This window comes from Miscanthus floridulus, chromosome 11 (genome assembly GCF_019320115.1).
Source record: "Miscanthus floridulus cultivar M001 chromosome 11, ASM1932011v1, whole genome shotgun sequence".
Classification (NCBI taxonomy): Eukaryota; Viridiplantae; Streptophyta; class Magnoliopsida; order Poales; family Poaceae; genus Miscanthus; species Miscanthus floridulus.
Genome location: NC_089590.1, coordinates 70,176,900 through 70,198,770, shown reverse-complemented (window position 1 = coordinate 70,198,770; position 21,871 = coordinate 70,176,900). Strand labels below are relative to the sequence as shown.

General features: G+C 48.1%; 2 protein-coding genes across 2 annotated transcripts; one reads left to right on the top strand and one right to left on the bottom strand.

Moving 5' to 3' along the window:
* The first annotated feature begins 3,864 nt into the window (after positions 1-3,864).
* LOC136494512 (protein ENHANCED PSEUDOMONAS SUSCEPTIBILITY 1-like) lies at positions 3,865-5,480 on the top strand. The gene has a single exon (XM_066490668.1). The coding sequence runs from the start codon at positions 3,885-3,887 to the stop codon at positions 5,289-5,291; it is 1,407 nt and encodes a 468-aa protein (XP_066346765.1). The 5' UTR covers positions 3,865-3,884; the 3' UTR covers positions 5,292-5,480.
* A 379-nt stretch (positions 5,481-5,859) lies between these two features.
* Positions 5,860-9,010, bottom strand: LOC136492155 (helicase sen1-like). Its single transcript, XM_066488271.1, has 6 exons — positions 8,888-9,010; positions 8,227-8,751; positions 7,034-8,131; positions 6,610-6,925; positions 6,207-6,459; positions 5,860-6,106 (listed from the first exon to the last, which is right to left on the bottom strand). The coding sequence occupies exons 1-6, from the start codon at positions 9,008-9,010 to the stop codon at positions 5,860-5,862; spliced, it is 2,562 nt and encodes an 853-aa protein (XP_066344368.1).
* Between the last annotated feature and the right edge of the window lie 12,861 nt (positions 9,011-21,871).

Sequence of the window (21,871 nt, the reverse complement as noted above, 5' to 3'; positions counted from 1 at the left end):
CAAATAAACACACTTGCAACATACGTCTTAAAAAACAGATAAAACATTAAGAACAGGAGCTTGCAACATACATGTACAACCATTACAACATATGCAACACCCCGATCTACTTTTGCAACATACATATAAAACATCTGAAACATGCTTGCAACATGTGTTTTTCACCCTTCCTTTCGTATGGCGCAGCGCGAGCGGGGGATGGACAGGCGGAGGGCAGTGCCGTCACGGCCCCTTCTGGAGGCGAGCTGAGGGGCGGCGTGGACAGGTCGCCGGCGAGCTTTGACCGGGATGCGGGCTCTGTCGTCGCAGGCGGGCAGAGGGGAAGGCGGGGATAGGCCACCGATGGCGCAGGTCACCGGCGGGCTCTAGCCGGACGAGGGCCGAGAGGAAGGGGGCAGCCACATGCGCAGGCGGCTGCCGGCGAGCTCTGGCCGAGCGGGGGCGGGAGGAAGGGACCGACGGGGAGCTCTGGTCAGACATGGGACGAGAAGAAGGAGCTGGTGGCAGGCAGAGGCGTCACGGAGAGTGGAACGAGCAGGTATTTTTCTTTTTTGCGTGAGCGCGTCAGAATGGGGTCGCGGACGGACGTTCTCGTCGTATCATTACCGAAGATGTTAGTCACCACGTCGCCAATTAGCTTGAAAAAGTAAACGCCAGCCTAACAATTGACTGCTGGAATGACGCCGCTGCCGCGCGAGGTCCATGACCAGGACACCAGGGCAGCGCCTGTAATCAAATGATGCCATCAGCCGTGGATCCTAGGGCTGAATAAAATGGTAAAATTATTGCCGTTTAATTTGATGTTTTTTGAATTTGATTTGAAAGTACCCTGCATCTGCATTGCCCTCGTCAGAACGACGTTGGACTTGGGTCCAGTTTAGTTTACAAAAAATTTTGCAAAATTTTTCACATTTCCGTCACATCGAATCTTTGGCCACATGAAGCATTAAATATAAATAAAAAATAAAACTAATTACACAGTTTAGACGAAATTCACAAGACGAATCTTTTAAGCCTAATTAAACTATGATTGGACACTATTTACCAAATAACAACAAAAACGCTACGGTACTCATTTTACAAAATTTTTTACATCTAAACAAGACCTTGGACAACTTGAGCGCCCAAGATTAGACAGGACGCCGATGGATACAACACTGTTGTACCCGACGGTTTGACAGCACGATGATGTGATCGACGGAGTTGACGTGCAGTGCCGCGGGTGCGGGTTGCATGGCTCTCGGCTCTCTCGCGTCGATCAGACCGTCGGTATGGGCAAATGATATGACCCCAGCAGAAATCACCGCATAGAGATCAAAAAGAAATTTTACATATAATCAGTTTAATGTCACAGAGAAAAGTAAGAATTAAGCCTAATATTTTCTGTTCTAAATCCACCAATGCTTCAAGTTTCTTTAGGGGGTTCATGTGGGCTGCTCAAGCATCAAGAATGGGGTATCGTTGGAAAATTGGGAGAGGAGATAAATTAAGGTTTTGAGAGGATAATTGGTTAGGTTCTTCTAGTCTTGCAATCCAGTTTTGGAAACTTTATAGGATAGTCAATGAGAAAAATGCTACCATTGATGTGGTCTGGGATGGGTCCTCTCTCAAGTGTTCTTTTAGAAGAAACATGGATGATGGCCTGGAACAGCAGTGGATGGAAGTTTGCCAATTAGCTTCTACTATTTCTTTCACCAGTGAGGAGGACTCGCTTATTTGGCAATTTTCGTCTAAGGGTTCTTATTCTACCCAAACCCTTTACAAAGTGATCAATTTTAGGGGTATACATTCTGCAACTGTTCCAGCTCTCTGGTCTTTAAAGGTCCCTCCTAGAGTTCATTTCTTCTTATGGTTAGTCTCTAAGAATAAAGTGCTGACTAGAGATAAATTGGGGAAGAGGAGGAAGGTGGAAGATGCCACATGTTTGTTTTGTTGTGAAATTGAATCTGTCCAGCACCTTTTCTTTGATTGTGTGCTGGCTACTCAACTCTGGAAATTTTTATCCACGGTTCTGAATGTTAACCTTGGTGGATCTTTAGATGTGATAGGGAAATATTGGCTTTCTAATAAGAAACATTGTGTTACTAATATCTTCACAGCGGCTGCTTTGTGGAGTATGTGGAAACTGAGGAATAATCTTTGTTTTCAGAGAAGTGGTTGGAAAAGTATGGAAATTCTTTACCAGATGATTATTGCTATGACACAGAATTGGTGTCCTGTGGAGCATCAGGATCGTATGAAGGGAGTTATTGCCGAGCTCAAATCTCAGTTGATGATGGCAAGATGGCTTCCTGCTGGGAGAGGCCTAATGAATGGCGATGTGAGCATATAAAACTGTTGATGAAGGATGACAAAGAGGAAATGAGCAAGACACTGCCTAACAAGCCGGATGAAGGATGACAAAGAAGTCAAGATGGCTTCCTGTTAGGGATCATCTAATGAATGGTGCCTTGATCATATGAAGCTGGTGATGGAGAAGGGAAGAGATGGAATGGTCAAGCCTTTGCCTAACAATTGGGGGTTGCCTGTGAAGACCTAGGTCGGCTACCATTATAAGTCAGCTTATAAGCCGGCTTATCAGGCATGGTACAATATTTTTCTCTCCCAATAAATTAGTCGTACAAATCAGCACAAACGGCTTATAGACCAGCCAAACATAGCGTTGTGATGTTGCTGCTTAGTTGCTGTTTTAGGCTTCTTGTATGAGGATGGTTTAGCGGTTCTAAACTTGTCTCTATTTTAGTTGCTGGTGTTTGGTAAACGAGTTAATATGGATTTCAGGGGGTATACCACCTTCGATGCTGTAATGAACCTATGGTCTTTTATCTAATGATAGAAGACGGGACCAGTTGGTCCTAGAACTCTAAAAAAAAGTAAGAATTAAAAAAAATCAATGAGCACTCTCTATCGGTTCCGTTAAAATAATCTTGTTTTAAAACGGGTGCTATTTGGAATAGAGGAACTTCAAAGAGAAAATATAGGAGTCAACAAATAGACGTCATGTTCGCTTGGCTTATAAGCAGTACTTTTTTCAGTCAACGAACAATATTTTTCTCTCACAACAAATCAGCCAACAGTACTTTCAGCCATGGCTTATCAGCCAAGCGAACATGGCAAGAGCATTCGAATTCTTGTAGCTAGATGCCAATTTCATATGGAAAAAAAGAATTTACATTCCAATCTTTTTTTTCCTACACGATTGTTGACTAAAAGGAAACTTGATTTTGACCACTCAAGTGCATGCATCAATGCATGTCCACAAGAGTGAACTATTATTACTATTTTCTGGATAATTCACTGTTACTGTACTGTTGAAGTAGCAGAATACTAGAGTCAGCAGCCTGTTCGGGAGGCTGTATCGTATCGTTGATTATTTACTGCTGACTGATTTGGTGTGAGAGAAAAATACTGTTCCCGACTGGAAATTTACGATCTTTTACGAGCAAGCGAACAGGCTGCATACAAGCAAGCGAACAGGCTGCAGAAGGGCGTAGTAGAGGCCAATTCGATTTTTAAGTTTTGGCTTCGTCTAGAATAAGTGTCATTATTATATTTATGATGATTAATTAATAATATTTATATTTTTTAGTGAGTTTATTATAAAAATAACGGCCCCGAGTTTGTCGTGGGTCAATTTGCTGATGACTGATGCTGAACTTATTATCCGATCGTGCGTTGCAATAACTGATGGGAATTGTGTGACAAGTACTAGGTGCCACTATACAAGTCCACGCGTATCATTTTTAGATAGCAACTTTATACTATTTCATATAAGCCGATTTTGTTGACTGGTGAATTTTCTCAGCCACAAACGTCCCATTATGTAGCTCCGACTCCGATTCGACTAGCTGGAGACTTGGACTGCTAGCAGCCTAGCAGAGCAAATGGAAGACTCCACCAGCGGCTTCCGTATCGTGTCCAGACGGGCGGTCCGGCCAGAGCCGGCAAGCTCGCCGGACGTCTCGCCGTTGGAGCCCCAGATCATGGAGCTGACACCGTGGGATCTCCAATACATTTCGATCCACTACATCCAGAAGGGCGTCCTTCTGCACAGGACCCAGACAACAGGAAGCGCACTCGCCGACGACCTCGCCTTGTCGTTCGCGCGTGCCCTGGGCCGCTTCTACCCGCTGGCCGGCCGTTTCGTCGTCACGGAGATCAGCGGCGGCGCATCAGGTTCCGGTGCGTGTCTCACCGTGTCGCTCAGCTGCAGCAACGACGGGGCTGAGCTCGTCCACGCGGTGGCGCCGGGGGTTTCGATGAGCGACATCATCTGCCCGCGCTACTTCCCGCCGGTGCTGCGGTCCTTCTTCCCATCGAACGGGATGCTGTGTGGCGACGCGATGCTGGAGCCCCGTCCACTGCTAGGCGCGCAGGTCACCGAGCTCGCCGACGGCGTGTTCGTTGCCTTGTCGCTCAATCACGCTGTCGCCGACCGGACCACGTTCTGGCACTTATTCAACACCTGGTCGGAGATCCACCGCAGAGATCCACCGCAGTGGTGCCCACAGGACACCTGGTCGGAGATCCGCCGCAGATGGTTCCCCGACGCATGCCCTGTGCTGGTCACCCTACCGTTCATGAAGGTGGAGGACATCATCCAGCGCGTCGAGTTCCCACCGGTACGCGAGTGTTTCTTCCACCTCTCGACGGCGAGCGTAAGGAACCTCAAGGCAAAGGCAAACGCCGAGATGACCGGCACGGCACAGCCACAAGCAGACCCCATCTCCTCATTGCAGGCCGTGCTTGCGCACCTCTGGCGCGGTGCGTGCCGAGCCCGGCGCCTCCCGCCTGACCGGGAGACGATCTGCCTGCTGCCCGTAGGATGCCGAGGAAGGGTGCAGGGCGTGCCGCAGCACTACATGGGCAACGCCGTGGCGCTCGGCGTGGCCAAGTGCACCGTCGCCCATGTCGTGGACAAAGGGCTGGGCTGCACGGCGTGGCTGCTCAACCAGGCCGTGGCGTCCTTCGACGAGGCCAAGACGAGGGACGCGCTCGCGTCCTGGCATCAGAAGCCACACATCCTGTACCTGGAGGCGTCCGGCGACGGCGATCCTGCATATATCGTGGTCGCGGCCTCGCCGCGGTTCGACGTCTACGGAAATGACTTCGGGCGGGGCACGCCGGTCGCCGTTCGGAGCGGCGCCGGGAACAAGATGGACGGCGTGGTGACCGTGTACCCGGGGCGTGATGGTGGTGGGAGCATGGGGGTGGAGGTGTGCATGTCTCCAGAAGCGCTCGCCAGGCTCACAGCCGACAGGGAGTTCATGGAGGCAGTGGACATGGCGTGAGATTGTTTACTTAGTTTTTTTTTTCTCGGTTGTGTTGTACTAGTACAAGTATAAACATTTGGTCAACATTTGACTCTTTAGAAAGGGAGTACAGTACAACAATAGCTACATATATATGTACTAGACAAGCACTTAGTTCAGATTTATTTCTAAAATGACACTTTTTTTTGGAACCGAGGAAGTGTGGGTTTGCAAGTCCTATAGGACCTGCATTATTCATGAAATGTGATCTTTGTGAGTTTAAATGAAGAAACAATACTAGCTCCATTGATTCCTCTACTTTTATCATTTTTTCTTTCCATACCATTTAGTTAGGGTTATCATATGCGAGGCTCAGAAATTTGAGCGATGAAATGTGTATGAAACTGACCTTGTGCTTGCATGCTCAGATGCTCTAACTGAAAATGAAAGCACGAATGTAGAAAGTCCTAACAAAGGAATACCTTAGCAAAAGAATATATCTGCATTGTATATCTGTAGTTACCACGACATTGGAAATCACCAGCCAAAACGCAATTCTAAACCTGAAATCCTAAAAAGCCTCTTCACTCAGCTAGACGCAGGGAGCCTAGTGCACCGCAAATGTCAGCTTCGTATCCGCGGCACGCAGCAGGGACGTGCACGCCAAAGTCTGATCCAAATCCAACTGCGGCTGCATTCCATTTCCGCCACGGAGTGATGGGAGAAGAAACTCCCGCGCTGTCTCCCCAGTTGAAGAAGCAGCGGCGATCCACGGCGTCCTGGACCAGTTCCTCCCAGATGGAACCGCTGCCGCAAAGGGTCGCCGCGTTGCCCAGGATCCAGAGGCAGTGCCTGCACCCACCAAGAACGTGCAAGAACAGCTCAATGAAAACGGAAACGATAGGGCTAAGTTGCTGTCTGGTTTGTTTTTTGGCCTGAAAATACAGCGGTTACCTTGCCCTCGTCAGAGCGACGTTGGCGCGTCGGAGATTGGACAGGAAGCCGATGGATCCTGCACTGTTAGACCGGACGGTTGACAGGATGATGATGTCTTCCTCGCTGCCTTGGAATCCATCCACGGAGTTGACGCGCAGAATCAGGGGATGCATGGCTTTGGCGTTCCCTATCTTCTGCTGAATTGCCTCCACCTGAGCTGCGTATGGGCTGATCACCCCAACAGAAACTCCTTGCCGGCTGCTGATACAAGCTGCATATATATAGCCAGAGACTAAACTGGATGACAATTGCAATAAGTCGTGACCATTGATCTAATCTATTTCAGCAGCAATGTTTCAAGTGTGAGGATTGAAAAAGAAACATGAATTAATTTAGCAAATATAAATATGAATTCAGTTACCTATTTTTAGAGCGTTCAATATCTCCAATATGACAGCTACCTCGGCCATGTTTCGCTTGCTCCGACCGGGATCGTCTCTTCCTTCGACATTGATGAATGAGTACGGCCCAAACATTGCAGCTTGAAGGTACTTACGCGTGTGGCCCTCCTGCATGACATTCGCGCCATCCAAAATTTTCTTGTCGTAGAAGCTCAAGTTTGGGAAGATGCTTATAGAAGGGTGCATCCTGTACTGAATGTTCAGAAGGTGCTTCTTCTGTCCCAGCGCGCTTAGCCTCTCAAACAGGCTCCTGCCCAGCAATGCGGTGTCTGAAACCTGCCAAAATTAAGATTGCCAAAGCTCAATTTTGCCCAGCAATACAAACTATGAGCATTGCCCAGACAGATGCGATAATGCACGAACATAAGTAAGCACTGACCGTACCTTGCTTTTCACGGTTGCTGGTAGTTGACACTCATCGCCAATAAGAACAGCGTGCTTCAGTCCAGAGAGTTGCATTGGTATGAGGGACTCGCATTCCTTCAGCTGCGCAGCCTCGTCGATGAGCAGCAGGTCCATCTTCTGATTATTCAGTTTGGCCGAGCCAGACACCGTGCAGAAAATAAAGGGCGCGCTTCCAAGGCAGAACTTCTTGATTCTGAAGTCAGAGCGTGTCACGGGAAGCTTCAGCTCCCGGAGGAGAGTTCTCGTGACGTCAAGGATTCGTGCCTTGCTTTGCATAAGATTTTGAGCGAACTCTGATTTGCTCGCTTCATCGTTTCCGACGATCTTCCTTCCAAGCAACTTGCTGAAGTCTTTGAGCATTTCCATCAGTAGGACAATGTTCTTGTAGTTCTTCTCCAAAAGGACGGCTCTAGGGACTTGTGACATGATTAGTCTGAAGCAGTTTCTCAGCGTATCAAATATCTGATGGAGCCTCGACCTGACGAAAGATGTCTCAGCCACTTTTGTCCCGACATTCTGCAAGCAATCTCCTTGGTACTGACACGTGACTGTTCTTTGTTCTCCCAGGAACACTTCTAGTGAAACAAGGCAATGCCTCCAACCCGTCGCCGGTGAGAAGCACTTCTTGAGCCGCTTCACGCGAGTGTCCAGGAAGATCTCGCCCAGATCACCGTCGACGGCCATGCGTTCCCGGTTGCCGAACAGCAGCAGATCGCCGTGGCAGCCTCTGTCGGCAGCGGCGTGCTGCTTCCACAGCGTCAGAAGGCGGGACGCGACCTGGCTGATGGCGGTGTTGGTGGGCGCGCACGTCAGGACGCGGCATTTGGTCTGGCTCGTCAGAAGCAGGAGCAGTAGCACGCTGATCGTCTTGGTCTTGCCCGTTCCGGGCGGGCCCCAGATGAGGCTGAACTTGCTCGCGCCGTCCTGCTGCCGCGTCGCCTTGACGCAGCTCAGAATGGACTCCGTCTGGGAGTCGTTGAGCTTGAACGTGGACAGTTTTGCCGCCACGTCTGCGTCCGTCCCGCCGGTGTCTCGCCGAGCTGGAGCCGAGGACCCAGCCGGAAACGGTGTGCTCTGCTGAACAAGAGGGTCGGCCAAGTAAGGAAAGACAATGCATGCAACAAACGAGAATACGTGGGTAGCGTTGGACAAGTGTGTGTGTGCGTGTGTACCTGCGCGTCGCCGGCGACCACCTTGACGAGGGTAGGGTTTCTCTTCACGGCGGCGTCGTAGTCCAGGCACCGCCAGATGCGCGCGTAGGGTATGAAGCTGAGCAGGCTGACAGCGAGAGCGTAGCAGCTCGCGTCTTCGATTTTCCTGGACGCTCTGATCTCAAAGCCGTACCCGTTGCGGTCGACATCCTGGATGTGCGCGACACAGTACGAGCCGCCGCCGCTCCACGCGAGCTCGGGCGGCCGGCGAGGCATGCCGTCCAAGAGCACGATGATGTCACCGATGCACGGCGCCGCATGACGCGATCCACGGCCGCGGGCAACCGTGGCCCGGTACACCAAGCCGAAATTCCCCAAGCTCTTGCCAATGCTGGGCACCAGGGACCGTATGGGCACGGCCGATGGGTGGTCGGGCAGCGGCTCCAGGTTAGAGCTCATCTCTGCCCGCATCTCCTCCAGCAGCGGGATCCTGAACGCGTCCAGGTAGCTCTTGAGCCCGAAGAACCTGTCAGGTATCGTGCTAGCCTGCACAGAGCATGGACCGCGTGCTTAATCAGAGACCAGCTTGCACTGGAGAGAGCGATGTGAAAAAAAAAGGGTCTTGCGATGCGGAGAGACCAGCTAGTAGAAGTAGATGCAAAGATCGTAGTGATCGTCGAACCTTGTCTCTGAAGAGGTCCTGGTTCATGACGTCTAGGAGGGACCAGGAGAAGATGAGGTCGACCAGCTCGTCGTCCGGCCGCTTCTTGCCCGCATTCGCCGCTCCCTTGCCCTTCTTCCCCATCATCGTTCACGGCCCGAGACGATCGGATGCCCTAGCCTTTCACCGTGGTGGTGGATCAGTCAGTTCTGCGTGAGCCGAGGTTCATCGTCTCGGCACGCCAGCTATCTATGTACTAGTGCTCCGCTGCTCCCGCATTGATGGCGAGCGCCTCGTTCCACTCCATGGCTCCGGCACCCATTGGTTACCCAGGATACGGGGCGCGGCGCAGATCATCTCGTCTCCTCTGGTACCGTGCGCCGAATACGAGGCGGCAGCGCACTACAGTACCGTTACCGTGGCGTTTCATCTCTTGTGGGGATCGATCGATCATCGTTGCAATTTAACTCGATCGAGAGGCCAGCGCTGCGTCGAATACGAGACGGTCTCTGTGAGACCAGCGGTGGACCCAGTTCTCCAACTCGTGAATCGTGATTAGCATTTGACGGGCCGAGAGCTAAAGAGTACTGGGCCTCATTTCTTGTCTAAAAATAAACTGGCGGGCGACTTCACGACAGGCCGAGGCCCGAGCGAGAGTCCTAGTCCTAAACGAGCCGATCTGGGCTGTGCCGATTTGTTAGGCCTGCTCCATCCACTGTGGGTTTGGCTGGTCATTTTGTTGAGATGCATCCTCTAAATTTTTATTTTATTTTAATTCAGAAAAACTAATATTTTCATAATAGGATATACTGAACTAAATTTTTAGAAACTACTAGTCTTTTTCATCAAGTCAGGAACCATGGCTAACAAATGACCATGCCACACCATATGTGGTGGCGTAATTAAATAGGTGTATTTTACACGTGTGCATATTAGGCTAAACCACGCCATTTTGCTTGGCGTGAACCGTATAGAAGTGACGCCACCCAATGAAGACACACACCATGTTTCCGATCGTGACCGTGTTGGCCTCAATTGCCAACCGCTTACTACGTTATTTTCTTTATTTTATTTTGTTTTCCAAAATGAAGGATCTAGGGATTTTTAAAAATTGTAAATTTTAGGTAGATGCTAAAAACCAAGCACATCATATTTTGTTTGTATTTGGCATCATATCATTTATAATTTTGAGATTATTTTTTCTCAAAATGTTATTATATTTAATTTCGGCTAAACTGTTTTATATGCTACTTCCGTATAAGTGTATCGAGACTTTTGAGCTCTCTATACAATCGTCGAGTGTGTTGATGGTCACTATTGCAAAGATTCGGTCATCAAGTGATCGGAATAAATGAGGATTACACCAAAAACTTATGTGCAAATATATTTATTTCAACTAATAAGGTTTTTCACATGCACATGGAGAGTATTTGTATGTAGCAATGTACACAATGAAAATAAATAAGCAGAAACGGCTACATGAGGGGGGGGGGGGGGGGGTCAGCCAGCATGAGAAGACACACTCATGAGCTATCATATGTGTTCGATCAACATTGTTCATTTCCGAAGGACGAGATGATCGCCACTTGGATTCATGAATCCACAACCGCATGCAAAGAAACATTGACTTGTCCAACCAACGTCCACGAGATCATCCAAGGCATCCATCTCTACACACAAGAAGAATGGATGGCCAGGGGAGCACTGGGGAGGTTGTTCGACCATGCATAGGGTCGACCAACCCCACCTTGGTGTCCAATCCACCATCACCGACCTCAACTTTCAACCAACATCAGGAGGCAATCTAGAGCATTGGGGACCTAAGGCGACGTATCCCATGGTCGACATACATGGAAAAGTCCCCTCACCCATCACTATAAATAGGAGTGTAGCACCATTTCTTAAGACACACAAAGGAACTGTGTATTGTGCACTGGCACGTCAACCATAAGAGCATCGTTCGGAAGGTAAAAGCTCTTGTTGTCAAGGGACCAAAGGTAGTTCAATTCACCGAATTTTTTACATTTTAGCCCCCTTTTTGAAAGTTTCTCACAAATAGACCCCTGGAGGAAAGATTTCAGAATATGGACCCTTAGCTCAGTGCCATTGATGCTGGCGCCAACGTCCCTGGCGCCGAGCTCCTAGGCTCGAAGCGAACGTGGAAGGTGACATGGCAGGGAGCTCGACGCCAGTCACTCTGGCGTCGAGTTCGGCGCCGTAGATCTTGGCGCACTAGCGCCGAGCTCCCTGCCATTTAACCCGGCCCAAGCTTCGTGCCCAAGCGTTCTTCCTCTTCTTTCTCCTCCCTCTCGGGTTTTTTCTCTCCCCACTTCACCCTACCTCACGAATCGGCATATTGGACCTTGGAAACATTGATTTGATCCATAGATCTTCGAGAGCAAGGTATCATCGCTCCCCTCCTAGTTTTTTTCGCATCGATTCGGTATATATTAGTCAGATTTTTGAACGTAATAATCGTCATCACTTAGGGTTTCATTCTATCCTTCAATATATGTATTATACACCCGTAGGATGATGCCAAGGTATGGAAAAGCTAGCAAACCTAGGCGCATGTAGTTATGTTATGGGTTCATTGTTGTGCATCAAATGAGAAACCCTAGGTTTAGGGTTTAATGTTAACTGCTTTCGATTCTTAGAAAGAAATTGGTTGTATTGTAGTTATGGTTCTCATTGACATTTATTTGTGATGTTTTGATTTATGTTTGTTAAATTACATCCGTTTGTTAGATGCAAGAAATGTTTCGGGAGGAGTTTTGGCGAAAACGGGGTCGTCCTCGAGAATTATACCCCGATGCATCTAGCAAAGATGCCCCATCCCTCCTGACCTCCCTGTCCCTAACTGTGACTGTGGTTTCCCGGCCCATGGTTTTCAATCAAAACATCCGGACACAGCGGCGCGTTGCTTCTACACATGCAGCCGTTTTAATGTAAGAAATTGTTTCCACTATCCTTTTGCTTTATTTGTGTAAGTATGCTACTAATATTTTATTGGAATCTCATTGTGTAGGACCATGAGAGGTGCTTTTTCTTTCAGTGGATCGATGGTGCAGACAAGTTTGATCCTAGGTACCTCCTTTTCGACGATTGGTTTAGAGAGAGACATCCACGTGAGCAATTCAAGCGGTGGGTTCCACCCCCCTAACCCCCCGTCAATGACGGCTAAGGAGAAGCACCTAGCCACAGTTAGACGACTCAAGGAACCTCCTCTATGCGATTGTGGAGATCGAGCTATGATAAACCCTGAGAATACGTTGGAGTTTGTATGTCCAAACAAGCATGAAGTAAGTGCAAAGTGTATGTGTTGAAATGTTGAGCTATATGTGTTCATGTACTAATATCTACTTATTTAGGTGTTTTCAATGGCGAAGTATCGTTTCAAGGAGTGGTTGTATGGTCCTAAGAACCAATGGCCAGAAGAACCACGAAAGGTTAAGGGAAAGAAGAAAAAAAGGGTAATTTACAAAGCACCTCCTGTCATGTGCGAATGTGGTGTTAAATCCAACTATGGCCTAGTCCCTTCAGAGCTTGGAATAGGCCATTATTGCGGCCATATGGTTGAGTATGTTGAGGTTGGTTATTTTTGTGGTAAACATGAAATTGTATTTTGTTTCTTTTGCTAAGACATATATGATATAATTTTTTGTTTGAACAGAGCACTAGGAAATGCAGGTGGGAATGTTATGATGGTCAAGCTAAGTTCTTGGATGAACTGAAGAAGAGGCAAGTAATTGCATGGAAGATGGGATATGGACCTGACTACGTCAACCTATTCATTAAACGTCACAAAGAAAAGATGCGTGAGTTTGCTAGACAACGCGGTATTTGTAACCCGATCGATGTTGGGCTTAACAAATGGGGATTGGAGAGACAGATAACGTTAGAGGAGGAGAAGGCAAGGAATGAGACAAGGGAGGAGACAAGAGTACAGATGCAGGTCTTGAACGAGCATGTTGTTGCATTATGTGCCAGTGAGTGCTTGAAAGCATTTTTTTTGTTGCCTGATTTTAAATGTAATATAATCGCATTGCTAACCGATTACATTTTATACATGAAGGGATTGGTTGCAGCGAGGAATATGCCGCAGAGCTGGCTCATGCAAGATATGGGGAGAAGAAGTTAGATGAGCATAGATCACGAGTTGGTCGCACCGTTCAATCACCGATTGTGTTGTCTGATGAATGGGACGAGGATAAGGATGACACTGGCAGACTGAGTGAGCTCATTGCTCTAGCAGAGGCGGGCTTGCAGGCGTAGGAGGCTGAGGATGATACTGGCAGACTGAGCGAGCTCATCGCTCTAGCAGAGGCGGGGTTGCAGGCGGAGGAGGCTGAGGAAGACACTGTAGACTGAGCGAGCTCATCGGTCTAGCAGAGGCGGGCTTACAGGCGGAGGAGGATGACGACGCGTTCTTCACTCAGGCCGCAGCGGCCGCAGATGAAGTGAAGGCCGCTTACTACAGGCGACAGGCAGGTCAGAGCAACACAGGTGAGCCTAGCCACATCAATAGGGTTGTAGTAGAGGACTGGTACTCGGATAATGAGTTGTTTACTCAGTATATTTCAGACTGAGGATTTGGAAGTGCATTTGCCCCTATGTCTACTGTCGGCATGTACTTCTAGTATTACTAGTAAATAACAAATGCTAACTAAGTAGGTATATTGCATATTCATAATTTTTACCTTTCCAACGACTGATCCGTGGACGTCGACGGAGTCGCAGCGGGCGATGGACGTGGGTCAGGCCGACGATCCGGGCCGACGGTGGCACGGCCGGCCGCTGCAGGTGGTAGGGTCAGCGGTGAGGCGGCCGACGACAGCGGTGGCGCGCGGCGAGCGTGGGATGCCCGAGGCTCTGCGCGGCGAGTCTGACTCGACAGGCGCTGGAGGCACGACGGCCGCGTCCGAGGCCGGCGGTGGAGGGCGGCAAGGCGGGGAGAGGCCAATGCGAGGAAAGGGCACAACGCGGGCGTAGGAACCGACAAGGGGACCGGGGTGCGGGTGGCCAGCCGTGGGCAACGGCGCGGCGCGGGGGGGGGCGGCCGCGGGGCGTGGCGCTCCTGCATGCCGAGGCGCGGCGGCCGTGGGGCGCGGCGCGGCGCGGGGCGTGGGCCATCCCCGGTGGCGCGGCACGGGGCGGCCGCGGTGGTGCTCGGCGGGCTCGGGGCGCGGGCGCAGCGCAGCGTGGGCAAGGGCGAGGGTGGCCGATGGAGGCGCGTGCGCGGGCGGCGACGGCGAAGCTCGGCTCTGCTCTGCTAGGGCGAGAGACGGAGAGGAAGAGAGGAAGAGAGGGGCGGGGCCCATAGGTAATAAAGGCTCGGCGCCAGTCACTCTGGCGCCGAGCTCGACGCCAAGATCTACGACGCCGAGCTCGGTGCCAGAGTGACTGGTGTCGAGCTCCCTGCCATGTCACCTTCCACGTTCGCTTCAAGCCCAGGAGCTCGGCGCCAGGGACGCTAGCGCCGAGACGTGTTAGCTCGGCGCCAGCATCAATGGCGCCGAGCTAAGTGTCCATATTCTGAAATCTTTCCTCCAGGGGTCTATTTGTGAGAAACTTTCAAAAAAGGGCTAAAATGTAAAAAATTCGATTCAATTCACTCAAGACTAGGGTATAAAGTGTGTTGAATTATCAATTTTTTTGGGAAAATATTGGATGCAAACCACCCTCCTGGTGCAATCATAAAAACCCTTTCAAAAAACCTACCTAGAGTTTTCTAAAAATTATGAAATGATGCACATCCATAGTTCATCCATAGATATACGTTGTAACAAAAGTTGCGAGGCAAACTTATTGTGTAGAAATCCACCCAAAAATGACAAATTTCAGGTGCAAGTGCACTAGAAGACAAATTCCTGTGAATTTGTCTTCTAGTGCAAATGCACACGAAATTTGTTATTTCCATATGAGTTTTTCTAGATTTATTTTGTTTCCCAACTTTTGTTACAATGTACATCTATGGATTAACTATGGATGTGTATCATTTCATAATTTTTAAAAACTTCTAAGTAGGTTTTTTGGAAGGATTTTCATGATTGCACCGAGAGAGTGGTTTGCACGCAATATTTTCCCCATTTTTATTGCATCTAGGAAGTTATAAATAATTTTTGATATATTAATACAACAAAAATCAAAAGGAGCCCTCACCTTCGCCAAGAGGGCCTAGAAATTACGAGATTAATCAGAAAATAGAAAAATAATGCACCGTTAGATTTTATGATGATCTGACGGCTAAGAATAAATAGTGTATTAAAAAATAAAGAATATGTAGAGTTGGATTTTATGACGATCTAACGGTAGAGAATAGATAGAGTACCGAGAAAAAATATACACTGTTAGATTTTATGAAGATTTAACGGTATAGATTAATCCATAGAGTCCAATACAATAAAATTCAAAAAAGAAGTTGTGAATAAGTAATATGAGTAATAATAGTAGTCATATACATTATAACTTTTCTACTATAGCTATAGAATATATATGGTTCGTGTTTCAATCTAATTGGAACTCCATATATATTTCCATATGTGGCACCATATAAGAAATCAAAATACTCCTACAAACACATGAGATTGAATAAAAAGAGATACGTGACCGATTTTTGGACACAAGCTACAGGTTCAACGACCCAATATGACATTGAAATTGGAAAGTACTCAACGCTCACTAAATAAATAGAAAACACCAATGCAATTGGCACAATTAGCTTAGGTTTCCATATTTTTTTCTGGTCAGCAACAACTTTTTTATCAAGATAGTTGGCATAACCTGATTAAGGTTCCTCTTGTTTTTTTTCCTTCGGAATCATCAATCCATCAACCGAGTTATAAGGGTTTGAAAAGATCAATCAATTAGTACAAGTGTGGATCATTCAACTAGCATACTAAATTTACTAGTATAATGCCCGTGCTAACCCACGGCTTTATCTTAGGGATACACATGAAAACAACCAATGATTTTTTTCCATAGTTCAACTTTTACATAATTGTATTTGAGCATGTATACAATCCTGGAAACATTTTTGCATAAGAAGACATAGTAAAGTTATTTCTCGTATTAACCATCTAAGTTACATTCTGCCTAAGTTCTTAATCATGACCTGGAGATCTTTAGAGAAACTATCAAAACATTTGTTTGCACGGCTCTTCAAAATGTCCGCCAAGAATTTCATTCTCAGTGAAGTTGATAGCTATGCATGGCAGATAATTTATTTTCATTTTGTTACTTGAATCCCACACATTGCTACGGAAGAGGGTTCCCCACCAGATTACCATCCTAGGTTCATCACCAACAAGCACATCATTTTATTTTAATTTTAGGCCCGGTCCAGTTACATATAGGAGGCCACCGCTTCGCACACTACAAACTATATACTATATATATAGATAGAATCAATATAGTATTATTTAGAGAACCACAAAAGCAAAAAAGTTCTAAAATAATCTCTTTAACTCTCAAGGGCTAAGAAAAGCTACCTAAACAAATAATGTACTTAAATTTTAGTATTTTCAACCTTAAACATTACAAAAATATTGATTTGATTTTCTTATGTTAACTAGTTGAGTGCCCGTGCGTTGCTACGGGTATATATATAATTTCTCAACATACAACTACATAGGTAAAACATGTGTAAAATCTCATGACATGCAATAAATGTTGAAATTGGATAATTCCATCGAGTGCAAATGTATGTATTATTGCAAAACGTGATTTAGTATTTTAGTTATAGCCCAGCAGGCTTGGCCGAATTGGATAAATGATTTAGCAGTGTTATGTCAATCTAAGTAATATCATCCTATGAAACTTATGTATGAGTGAAATCATAAGGCACACAAGTTGCTTGCTAATGGTAGAACCTTTACCCACACGACTTTCGTGGACAGTGATCGTTCATATAGTGAGAGCATGATGCCAAATCATAACCCACGAGCTCCGACTCCGTGCAGCAGACCATAACAAGAAAAGCCAAAACATTTTATAATTTGGAATGTAGAGAACAGTAACAAAGTTGGATTCACAAAAATAAGAAAAATAGAGATGAATCTTAGCATTGGTAGTTCTCTTATAAGTACTCAAATCCAGATAAAGAAGAAAGGGAATTAATGAATGAATCTTCTGAGCTCGTGAAATACACTCCCTGCCATGTGACTGCCAACACCATTTTTCTATCTATCCATTGGATGCATAATTTTTCTATCTATCTATTACCTTCTCTTTGAGCAGTGAAGTATATATCTTAGCGCCCTCCTTGTGCTCTGTGAGTATGCTTCTCAGGGTTGCATCTGTGTTGTCCATTGCTATCTGCACCAAGAGCACAAAGTTGTATGTGTATGAAGTGCAATCCTATCAAGTGGCAAGTGCAATGCAAAGGCCAAAATGGTTACATCAAATATGTGCCATCAGTCTGAATAATAAATCTGAACTTTGAAGAGCAACCAGGAAAAAATCCATGGAGAAAATTACTTTCATGGCCTTTTCACATCTTCCTTCATGGAATCAAGCAAGATTGTCAGTTAAAAGAAAAGATTCTAACACTTCTACTAATGTATACTTTCAAACCAGACACCTTGTTTGATGTAGAGGACAAGAAAGCGGATAAAGTTTGACAGCATGCGGCAGCCACGAAATAGAACTGGCCAATAACATTGCAGCCAGGAAACACTTAGCGCTGCCAGGAAACTCTTAGGAAGGGGAGAGGCGCAGATCGCAGAGGCATGTGGTGAAGTGCTAGTGTGGATGAAACCCTCAGCGTTGTAGATAGAGGTATTTGAGACTTTGTTTGATCACCGCTACTGAACTACAGAATTCTGCTTAAAGGTTAAGGTACCTGTGTTGTAGAACAGAGGCAACGTTCCTGCAAGCTCATACAAATAATAGCATATTCAAATTCAATTTATGCAATTAGTGTTCATATGCTTAATTAATCCTTGTGGATGAAACAAAATGGTACACTACCTCTGTTCTTAATTAGGGATGGCCTTCCATATGTCTGTTTGGATTTATTTTGTTGTATCTTGTATGTCTGCAAAATGATTTGGAATAGCAAGAATACACAAGGACACCTGAGTTTTGCACTTAGGACAAATGAAAGAGTGATGCCTTAACAGCTGCACCTGGAATTTAGTGTATCCAAAAAAAAAATATTATCTGTACATATTCAGGTTGAGGTCTGAGGATACATATTTCAGGTTACATGTTTCATCGTCAGAAGCAGAAACATAAAAGCATATGGATGCATCTCGCAGGTTTCCTGAACAACAGTAGGTTTAATAGATGATGCTTATGGAAGTCAGCTAGATAGCTTTTTCAGAAAAATAGTTTGTTTAAATGGATGATGCTTATGAAATTTTTGCCTTCGGCAGGAGAGCCTGTGAACTATCTGTCGGTGCGAAATATTTGTAGTTTTACCGTACGCTGTGATTGGATGTGGCCTAGCACGCGATGACACAGGATTTATACTGGTTCAGGCAACGTGCCCTACATCCAGTTTTAGTCGATCGGTGACTTTATTCCTGAGCCCAGGTGCTCGAAGTTTGCTGTGGGGTTACAAATGAGTAAGGAATGAGAAGGGGGTGTTATAGGCCTGGTCGGACTCTGATTCGAGTGGAAGAGAGTGACGGATGCTCAAACGTGCGCTAAGTATTGGAGCGTATGCTCTGTGTGTCCAAGCTTATCCGCTGTTGAGGGCGTGTAGACTGTGTAGCTGTTGAGTTCTAAAGTTCTTGAGCCGTTGAGCCCCGTCCTTTTAGAAAAAAGCGCATTCCCTTTTATAGATGAAGGGGATGACCTTACAAGTCAAAGACGGAAAGAGAGACAGTGTGTACGGGTGCTATCTAGTCTTGTTGCCCACGCCGTTGGGTACGGCACGCCATCGCCCACCATACTATTCATGGCCTGCTGTACCTGGCAGGCTGTACAGTGTTCGCCCACCTTACTGTTCATGACCTGACAGGCTGCACAGTGTTCGCTTGGGACTGCAAACGACGACGCCCACAATATTGTTTGTGCTTTGACGCGTCTGGCAGGCTGTATAGTGTCCGTCTGACATGGCCTGTCGGCACCGTCCTGTAGGTGCCCAGGGCATGGCAGGGTACGGTTCTCGGTATTGCGGTTGACTTGAGCGCCTTACCTTATCTGCTCCGCCTACTCTCCGGGCCCACACCGAGCAGGCGTCCTGGTCAGTCGTTCTCGATCGGCCCTACCGTATCGATCGGGAAAGAGAGGCGAGCAAAGGTCTGACATATCCTCGGTCGGAGGAACGGGGTCAGAGTCGGACTGCGGTCCCACCACGGCCAGGCCTTCTGGTTGGGGCTTCGACCAGGTCTCCTGGCCGGAGGTGCCGGTCGAGTACCAGATCGTGGTCTCGGCCTGTCATTGTGTATCTGGGCCGGTCCAGACGTGCGCTATTGCTACTCTGCCTACTGGGCCAAGTATTACAGGAAAGCGGATCCATTGGGGACCCCAGGTTTATGAACCCGACAGGAGTCCCCGAGCCCCTTTGGGGCTTCTGTGAAGCTGTGAAGGGGCTGTTGAGTTGCCGCTTTTGAGGACGCACGGGAGTACGATGCTAGAAGTCTCTCGTAAGGAGAGAGCATCGTACGTCTCGAACGGGCCCTGTCCTAGATTCTGGATCATAGGACGGAGAGAGGGAGGAGAGCATTGTAGCGGGAGAACAAGGATCTTGGCTCCCTTGTTCCGCTTCATGCCCCAAGGTGCGGAGCAGTCCTAGGGCTGTTCACACATGCTTTGCATGTTATTGTAAAAGCCTGGGGCTTGTGTTTTTAGCTTAATAAAATGAAAGCTTATATTTGCTTTGTAATTCCTGTGCCCATTGTGCCGTGGAGGCAGATTGTTTATTGGAACTTCGGTGTTTTTCTCCTTGGTTTGTTGTACAGCATAGGGTAACCAAGTAGGATTTAGGCGCCCGGCCTCCGTAGGGAGGATTAGCGAAGGCCGTGGAGGCACGCCGGGGGGATATTGGCACCCAGCCCCTGATGAGGGGACTAGCGAAGGCCGCAGAGGCACGCCGAGTAGACATAGGCGCCCAGCCCCCAAAGGGGGGAACTCGTTAGTAGTCCGTCTTCTGCTGGGTGCACGCGAGCACACCTGGTGGGTGTAGCCCCTGAGCCTGTGGCCAATTGGTGAGTCGGTCGGAGGCTAAGCACCTTAGTACTCTTTCCTGGGGTCATAGACTCCTGTGTTCCTGCCGGTTGGGGTGTTCACCCATGTTTGTCCCGCCCATGACCTATGTGGTTGGTTGGATTCCTGAGTCCTTTGCGGGCCAGCCTTCAAACCCTGGTCGGTCGCTGCTCATATCGAAAGAGACGACTATCGCTTCGTGACGCGACACGAAGTGTTGTGATGCAACAATTGCATATGCAATGCTTGGATGTATAGGATGAATGTATGGGTGAATATATGACTGAATGTATGAATGCTTGAATGAGAATGGATGAATGAATGCTCATGCACTGGAAAAGTAAAATAGAGGTTGGTAAATTTACCTCGATGGCTAGAGTGACGGGTTCGGAGAGCTCCTATCGGATATGTCCGAGTGGAATCTAGGTCCGTTGTTTATGATAGAGTCAGCATAACCCGCATAGGGCATTCCACTGCTCCTTAACCCATCTCTTGGCAGATGCCCAAGCCATTTTGGAGACCGACTCAGGTGGCACGCTGGCCTCCCCTCGATGGAGATTCTATCGGTGGGCCCCTCCAAACCTTTCCTAGGAAGGCGGAGGGTCATTTGCGTGCGGCTGCGCCTCGTTTCCCGTGCTAGAGTTACGGTAGTGGTGGGCCCTACCTAGGCCACATCCCGCTAGCCAGGAGATGTTTCATTGGGCAGGCGCGTCCCATCAGCGAAGCCACATCCCGTCGCACGTCCTTTTGCATTAAATAGGGGGGAGGAGGGGGTTTTTTCTCCCATCTCTTCGCCTTTCCTTTACCACTGCCGCTTCCTCTTCCTTCTTTTTGCTAGGCACCTTCGTGCGCTGTGGGGGTTTCTAGGAGAGAGGAGAGTAGAGCGAGGGAGAGGAAACACATATAGATCCATTCATAGATCCGTGGCACGATGTTGAACTAGAGGCCTTCAAACGTGGATGAGGAGGTGCTGGCCGCCTTCGCCGAGAAGGGGCTGCTCCCATCGAAGGAAGTTGTGTATTGGAGGGCTCCTACGCCAGGGGAGGTTGTTCCGCAACCCTAGGCCGACGAGGTCGTCTCCTTCCTTACCTTCCATGAGCATAGGCTCAGGTACCCCACGCACTGGTTCCTGCGTGGGCTCCTCAATGAGTGGGGCCTAGAGTTGCAGCACCTCAACCCGATTAGGGTGCTGCACATCACCGACTTTGTCACCGTCTGCGAGGCCTTCCTCGAGATGGAGCTGCACGTGGACCTTTTCTGGTGGATCTTCAGTGGGCGGGCCCTGTCCGAGGGGAAACCGCCTAGAATCACTCCGGTCAGCAGGTTCGCCCTGTAGAAGCGACCTAAGCCACCAGTCCCCTACCCGGCGTACTCCCCCAGTGACTCCACCGAGGATGGCACGGCGAGTGGTTCTACATTAGGAACCCGATAGAGGCCCCATTCCCGACATTCACCGGGGAGAGGCTGGAGGGGAGGGAAAGCTGGTCGTGGGGTCCTGCTCGTTGGCAAAACAAGCTGGAGACAATTGAGACAGAGCTTTTGAGGCTCATGTGGCATGGCCTCGATGGGTTGCGGGTCTTCCATACCTTCTTTTGTCGTAGGGTCGCCCCGTTGGCAGAGAGAACATGGCCGATGTGGAAATACGCCGGCCCAATGGATCCTGACTGCGCATCATCGGAGTCGTCAAGGGATGAAGTCTAGAGTTATCTTGATCAAGTGCTGTAGTTGGGGGATGATGAGTCCCTCGAAGGGACGCCTGGACCTTTCCATTCCGCAAAGCTGTCCGATCTGGTATACTCCTTTCCCATGACCTTTTTCCTTTCTGTTTTGATCTTTAGATTGATTTTAAGC

Bases quoted from the DNA above. Each gene is read 5' to 3' on its own strand.
- LOC136494512 (XM_066490668.1), top strand. From the start codon at position 3,885: ATGGAAGACTCCACCAGCGGCTTCCGTATCGTGTCCAGACGGGCGGTC.
- LOC136492155 (XM_066488271.1), bottom strand. From the start codon at position 9,010: ATGGGGAAGAAGGGCAAGGGAGCGGCGAATGCGGGCAAGAAGCGGCCG. The intron at 6,926-7,033 runs GTACGGTCAGTG...TAATTTTGGCAG, and splicing joins CAGCAACCGTGAAAAGCAAG to GTTTCAGACACCGCATTGCT. The intron at 6,460-6,609 runs GTAACTGAATTC...ATATATATGCAG, and splicing joins ATTGAACGCTCTAAAAATAG to CTTGTATCAGCAGCCGGCAA.